This window comes from Protobothrops mucrosquamatus, unplaced genomic scaffold (genome assembly GCF_001527695.2).
Source record: "Protobothrops mucrosquamatus isolate PMUCROS unplaced genomic scaffold, P.Mucros_1.0 scaffold1166, whole genome shotgun sequence".
Taxonomy (NCBI): domain Eukaryota; kingdom Metazoa; phylum Chordata; class Lepidosauria; order Squamata; family Viperidae; genus Protobothrops; species Protobothrops mucrosquamatus.
In genome coordinates this window covers 253,053-260,951 of record NW_015387381.1, presented here as the reverse complement: position 1 = coordinate 260,951, position 7,899 = coordinate 253,053, and the positions used below count along the sequence as shown (strand labels likewise).

The 7,899-nt window shown below is 39.9% G+C and overlaps 1 protein-coding gene across 1 annotated transcript in view; it reads right to left on the bottom strand.

Moving 5' to 3' along the window:
• Positions 1 to 6,433: 6,433 nt before the first annotated feature.
• DIPK1C (divergent protein kinase domain 1C) overlaps positions 6,434 to 7,899 on the bottom strand; it is a 17,670-nt gene continuing 16,204 nt past the window's right edge. The window contains exon 4 of the mRNA XM_015820715.1: positions 6,434 to 6,688. Coding sequence (XP_015676201.1) covers positions 6,434 to 6,688 — 255 coding nt within the window. The remainder of the gene's footprint in view (positions 6,689 to 7,899) is intronic.

Sequence of the window (7,899 nt, the reverse complement as noted above, 5' to 3'; positions counted from 1 at the left end):
AAACCCCTCCAATCCATACACGAAGCAAACTGACACCCACCATAAAGATGTGGCACGACCACGAACACGAAGCCAAACAACAGCAATGAAGCTCACCATCTCAAATCCCCCTGCAACTCAGACTAACCTGAGCACAACAAAGCCCCCACCCAAACAGAACACTCCCCCATCCAATCAGAGCACAGCCAACCCCCCATCCGATGGGTGACTCTAGAAATTGAATGAATGAATGAATGAATGAATGAATGAATGAATGAAGGAAGGAAGGAAGGAAGGAAGGAAGGAAGGAAGGAAGGAAGGAAGGAAGGAAGGAAGGAAGGAAGGAAGGAAGGAAGGCAGGCATTTTTTCAGAACCCACATGTAATGCTTCTGAAAGGGCCAAGAATCACAAGTAGGTAAGGTGATGATGCAAAAACCAGGATTTGGAGTTTCTTTTCCTGAAAAAAGATGGGGAAAATTAAAAAGAAATTAGAAACAAAATTAAGATTTGGGGGGGGGACCTTTATAACAATTTTTGTGTGTTCTGAGTGCAAGGGAGATAAAGCCCTGTAACAGTTTAGCCTCTTGAATTTATTATCCTCAGCTTCAGAGATTAGAGAAGATAAGAGGAAGTTAGGACATTATTTAAGGAAGTTGGAACCTCATTCCTATATTATCTCAGATATTTTGGCACATTTTTTTCTTTAGCAAAAAGAAACCGGAGAGTGTGAATCTGGCTGTCGCCTGGTTCTGGCAGCTATTAAGGCTTTCTTTGCTCGAAAATGTGTGCAGTGCCAGAGAAACTAATTCCATTTCAAGAAATATTTCCAACTGTGTGAAAAGTGTGATAAGTGTCCATTCCTCAGCCAAATGTGCCACAGGGGTGCCTGCAGTTGCTTGTTAATTTTCCATTAGGCAATAGGTTAGCAACAGAAAATTCTGTACACAACCTTTTAAACTTAAGCATGATATTCAAAAATGTAAGGTGTTAACACTCTTATTTCTGAGCTATGATAACATGAAATCCAAAAGCAGAGTAAACATAATTTTTATTTGTTTCCAAATAACTTTGCTGTTGTTGTCAAGTCAACTGTGACTCTTGGCAACTGCCTGGACAAAACCCTGCAGTTTCCTTGGCAATAATTTCAGGAGTAGTTTGCCATTGTCACCTTCCTAGAGCTGAAAGAGAATGACTGGCCCAGGGTCATCCAGTTGGCTTTGTGACTATGGAGGAACTAGAATTCATAGTTCGTCGGCTTTTAATTCAGCATCTTTAACCTTTGTGTCAAACTGGCTCTCTCACTAGCTACACTTTTACTAATCAGAGTTTTTTTGAATTTCACTGGATCATCTGTCAACCACATTAAGTATATTTCAGAACATTATTAATGACTTCCACTCCTTTTGTTTGAAGTGCACATAATTCACTCACTTTACTGTAGACAGTTATCCAAACAAGGTATCCTAAGCTTTTACTTATGATGAAGCAAGAAGGAAAACATGTTCCAGTATTTTTATTGCCTATTTCCTTATAAATAAATCTCATTTTGACTTAGAGATAAATCACCTAGGATTGCAGCCTTCTAAGTAAGGGCACAGAACTATAATTTGCTCATTTATAAGTTTGATTTAAAGCCTCAGAACTAGGAAAAAAGTTTGTTTCATTTCATTTATGATGATATGGAAAGACAAAAAGGAAGCTCCAGCAGCATTTCACTTAGTAGTAGCTAAGGGTGGGTTCTCCCAACCACCATCAGTTGGAATTGGCCCCGGAGGAAAGAGGCGAACCATCACTACAGTGTGCTGCCCAACACCAGTCCTCTGAGCTGATCAAGAAGGATACCATAGTTGATGATACTGAAAGCTACAGAGAAGTCAACTAGGGCAAGGATGGATGCACAACCTCCATCCCTCCATCTCAAAGCACGACCAATGCTGTTTCTATTCTATGCCCAGGTCTGAATCCCAACTGAAAGGGATCTAGATCAGCGGTTCTCAACCTATGGGTCGTGACCCCATTTGGGGTCGATCGACCATTTCACGGGGGTCGCCAAGCAAGGCTGTCCGCCATTTTTTTCCCCTTTTCCGGCAGGTGCCTTACCTCCCTTGGGCTGGGCCAGCTGGTGGTCGGCCTGCTCTGTCTCTGCCACTTGCCAGCTACGCCTCGGCCGGCGCAGGGGGCGGAACCACGCATGTGCGGCGCTCCCGGGCAGGGAAAGTCCTCGACTTATGACCGGTTGGGTAGTCCTCGACTTATGACCGGTTTAGTCCTCGACTTACGACCGGTTGGGGGTCGCGGCATTAAAAAGGTTGAGAACCACTGATCTAGATTATCTGTTCCCTCCAAGATTTTCTGAGACTATTGCACAACCATCTTCTCAATCAACTTCCCCCCAAAGGGGAGACTAGATAGTGGATGAAAATTGTCCAGTATAGTAAGGCTTCTTGAAGAGGAAGAAACCAAAGCCTCATTAATTTATTTATTTATTTATTGGATTTTTTACCCCGCCCTTCTCCTTGCGGACTCAGGGCGGCTAACAGCCTGATAAGAGGCAAAGAAGCAACCCCTCACTCAAGGAAGCATTAACCACTGCTAGAACCCACTCACATGACACAGCCCCCCCAGGCCACTTTAACCAACCAGGAAGGACATGGATCTAAAGAGCAGGTAGCTGGGCTCACAGTCCTAAGGACCTCGTCCACTTCTACAGGTCCAGTAGGTTCATACCATTCCCAGATAACAGGCCAAGGTTCTTCCCAGAGCTTCTCCATCTGATCTGCAACAAACCAAGTGTTGAATTGAGAATGAATCTGAGCGATTTTATTGACAGTGCTGGGAAAATTTTTCCACACACCCGTACAAAAGGTTCTCTGAACCATCCTTACCCAGGAAAGCTTGGGTCACCCAAAACAGGGCCACAAGATGACTCTCTGTGGACACAATAAGAGGAATAATGATCTTCCATCCTCATTGTCAATACAATATATATATGATCAATATATCGCCATGGTGGTGCTATGCCAAAGAAGAAAGTTAGTAACATACTATGGAGTCTTGAGTAGATTTCTCTTCAGCATCTCTTAACAGAGCTATCAGATTAGGGATGCAAAAAGCTAGACATACATTCTCAATGCTCTCTATTGATCATCAGGACTTTTACAGCCCAGATCTGTGAAAAACTGCTGCAGAAGCAAGAAAGCAGTAAAATTTAGTCTAAAAGATAGATGTTAAGATGCAGATCATTTTACTGATAGAATTTAAAATGCCTCCTCTTTCTCCAATATAATTTCTGTTGTCTCTCCTTTTGGTCATCTGCAAACTGCAAACTGCAGGTTTTTAGGGCCAAGTTAGCACAGCAGAATAAGTTAAAATGTGGTTTGCATCTTTGTGAATAATAATAATAATAATAATAATAATAATAATAATAATAATAATAATAATAATAATAATAATAATAATAATAATACCAGAAAAATAATGACAATGAATCATGCCCTTCATCCACGCAGTGACATTGACAGACTTTATCTACCAAGGCAAATAGATGGGCGTGGAATGCTGCAAGTACATCAGATGATTGAAGAAGAAGAAATGGCTTTGGAAGAATATCTGAAGGACAGTGATGAAGATGCACTGAAATTAGTATATCAGGAAGGCTTACTGACTACTGGAGAGACCAAACTGGCCTACAAGAAAGACCAAATGAAGAACAGAATAGAGGCATGGAAGACAAAGCACTACATGGCCAGTACATTAAAAAAATAGCTGGGAAAGCAGATAATAACAAGACCTGGCAATGGCTAAGAGCAGGAAAATTGAAGATAGAGACCGAGGGACTAATTCTGGTTGCACAAGACCAAGCCTTAAGGACAAATGCATATAAAGTCAAAATTGAGAAGACAGCAACAGACAGTAAGTGCCGCCTATGCAAACATGCTGAAGAAACAGTGGACCACCTGGTAAGCTGCTGCAAGAAGATCGCACAGACTGACTACAAACAACGGCATGACAAAGTAGCAACAATGGTGCATTGGAAGATCTGCAAGAAATATCATTTGCCTGTAAGCAAGAACTGGTGGGATCATAAAATAGAGAAAGTCATAGAAAATGATAAAATTAAACTGCTCTGGGACTTCAGAATTCAAACAGACAAGCACCTGCAACATAACACCCCGAACTTAACAATTGTCGATAAGAAAGACAAATTAATCTGGATAGTGGACGTGGCAGTGCCTGGAGACAGCAGAATAGACGAGAAAGAACTGGAGAAGATAACAAAATACAAAGACCTACAAATAGAAATAGAAAGACTGTGGCAAAAGCAAGCAAGGGTAGTACCAGTAATAATAGGCGCCTTGGGTGCAATCCCAAAACAACTGGAGCACCACTTGAACACCATTGACATTGACAAATTCACCATTAGTCAATTGTAAAAGGCGGCCTTACTATGAACTGCTTCCATCATGCGACAATATCTGTAATATGATCAAACATCCACATCTGCCTATCCCAGGTCCTTGGTAAGGACTCGATAGACAAAAATGCCAAATCCAGTCTGAACATCTGGCTGACTGTGCGATGATCAATCGTAATAGTAATAGTAATAGTAATAATAGTAATAATAGAGTTGGAAGGGACCTTGGAGGTCATCTAGTTCAACCCCCTACTCAGGCAGGAAACCCTATACCATTTCAGACAAATGGCTGTCCAGTCTCTTCTTAAAAACTTCCAGTGTTGGAGCATCCACAACTTCTGGAGGCAGGTTGTTCCACTGATTAATTGTTCTGTCAGGAAGTTTCCCCTTAGTTCTAGGTTGCCTCTCTCCTTGATTGGTTTCCATCTGTTGCTTCTTGCCCTGCCTTCAGGTGCTTTGGAGAATAGCTTGATCCCCTCTTCTTTGTGGCAACCACTGAGATATTGGAAAACTGCTATCATGTCCCCCCTAGTCCTTCTCTTCATTAAACTAGACATACCCAATTCCTGCAACCATTCCTTATATGTTTTAGCCTCCAGTCCCCTAATCATCTTTGTTACTCTTCTCTGTATTCTTTCTAGAGACTCAATGTCTTTCTGTTGTTACTGTTGTTTATTAACTATGGTTTGTAGTTTGTTGGAATATGGCAACCTTGCCATTTGCAATTCATTCAATTCAGATCAGACTGTGGTTTAACACGTTGTGTGGACCCAAAGGTGCTTTTTCAAGAGGCAACTGGACTTTCTTGTTTTTCTTTGAAGACATTTCGATTCTCATTCAAGATGAGAATCTTGGATGAGAAGTGAAATGTCTTCAAAGAAAAATAAGTTGCCTCTTGAAAAAGTACCTTTGGGACAACATGACCTGGTTGACAGAATCTCTACAGACATTGTGTGGACATTGTTTTTGTGTATGCAGTTAGGAATGAATCCAAATAACAGGAAAACTACAGGTGGGAGAATCTTGAATGAGGAGGATACAACTTCATCAGAGAGTTTAATTTTAAAAACCACTTGGAAAAGATTTGTCAGATTTCGGCTAAAATTTATTTCACTTATAGCCTGCAAACTGGGAAAGAAAGAGAATGTTAAAGACAATAAGAGATTGGCAGGAATGTTAGAGAGAGAGAAAAACAGTGTTTGATCATTGGGTATTTGTCCTTCATAAAGTTGCTAGTTAATTCCATCAGTATTGCAGCATCATTCAAACAGAGAACATAACTTGTGGTCCAGATATAACAACAAAATGACATTGCATTTATTCTCTACACTTCCATCACTAAACTTTCTTAATCTAAATAATTTGACCTAATTATGAGCAACAAGGAGGCTATAACTGATATATTTAAAAACTGCTGTTTGTTAAAATATGATACACTTTCTTCACAAAGATCTCCATTGAGCATGTTAATTAAATACTTAGCCATCCTCAACTATTCCATTTTAGAAATAAAATTAAATTACTAAGCTGTTCTATTTTTCTCCTCCCTTAAACACTTTGAAATGTAAATGATTTGACTCTTGTATTAGTTTGGCTGATATGACTGCTTTCCACATTTCAGAGAGAATTAATACAGCTAAACTTGAATTTAATGGACCGATTGGAGAGAGAAGGGTACATTTGTTACTCCCAATGCCTGTTAAATACAAAAGTACATCTTCACAGTGATTGACATCACTTACATAATGACATCATTATGCAAATGATATAAATTGTTGTATCATAAAATTAAGATAAAATTAGTGTAAATTTAACTCCCTTATACAAACAATTATATGTAATCAACGTGTCTGTTATTTCAGGGGAACTGTCCAAATAGAAATTTGGTCCACTGTATCCAAAGTCTACTGAATATAGGTCTGTTAAATCAGGATTTCATTCCAATATATATGCAGCAAGCTCAGTTGTGGTTTTCAAAGTATAGTAAAATAAAAAAGAAGTAGAAAATAATTTAACTCAGCAACAGCAATAAGAAAAAGCTATGTTTCCTGGGTAACCATGACTGATGAATCTGCTAGATTAGATTTCTGAAGTTCCTTTTGACTGGCTTGGAGCAAATTGTATAGCTGAGAAAAAGAACTTGCAGAATTGCTCTGCATGTTGGAAATATCCTTGCTCCTTGGTTGTGCACAATCATGCACTGCCTGCTGTAACTGCAGCTGCATGGGAAAGAAAACGGCTGATCCTCCAAGGTTTAGAGTGAACCAGGGGCGAAATATTTTATCACAGATGACCTATTGGAAAAGAAGAAAAACAGAGTCTTGTACTGAAGAATCACATGAGATCACATGAATCACAAGTTCAGTCCTGTTGAATTTTGCAATTTATGGATGTATATATTTTTTTAATTTATTAAGGCTTCTGTGCTGTTAAATTCCCATTGGCTCTATATGGCTCACAGAGCACCACAATAGGACTATAAAATAAAAATCTGACACATAAACACCACACAGACCATGACAGGGCCATTCTGTAATGAGATCTTGGTTCAGAGCAGTTTTTATACAAGTGACCCACTCTGCTTGGGCAGAGAAAAATCTATGCATTGTGTGGCAAGGGAAACAACCAGCAGCCAGCCCCACCAAGGATTTTGGTTGTGGCTCCCAGCCCCATTGGAGGCTAATGTGATCAGTCTCAGGGGTTTTTGCTTTACTGGGAAGGTGTGGAGATTTAAGGAACTTATTAACTCCCCCTCTCCTAGACCAAAAAGTTCAAAATCTGTTGGCTCCACCTACTTCAATGTTGATGTTATGATGCCCCCTGAAGAGACCCAAAGACCCAAAATTTTACTCCCAGGCAGGAAAGTTCTCCACCCCATTTTTCACTAAATAAATCAATGCAAACACATAAACATTCATCTGGGCAAAAAGATGGACTTTTGGCATCTAAATAAATTGTATTGTTCTGCACTGGAGGCAGGTTATACTTTAGGTTTTTCTTCTCTTCTGGCTGCTGACAAATTTCCCCACTGTTTTATTTATCATTTATTTTCAAAGACTTATATAGTTGCCCCTATTGTAACTCTAACCCTGGCTGATGCACAAAACAGGAAAAAATAGTTCTCCACCCAAGCACAGGAATAAAAACTCAATAAAAATTTATTCTGCCTACTCCTCTCTTGGGTAAACACTTAATACAAACTCAAGAAATTACTCTGAGGAAGTGGTTTCCAATAAAATGAGTAAGAACAGACTTGAACACTGGGCACTCTCTAACAAAATGAAATTCAATGGTGAAAAAAGCAAAGTTCTACATTTAGGCAAGAAAAACCAAATGCACAGGTATAGTATAGGGGGTACCTTGCTCAATAGTAGTAACTGTGAGAGGGACCTCGGAGTCCTAGTGGACAATCACCTAAATATGAGCCAGCAGTGTGCTGCAGCTGCCAAAAAGGCCAACACAGTGCTAGGCTGCATTAACAGAGGGATAGAATCAAGATCACGTG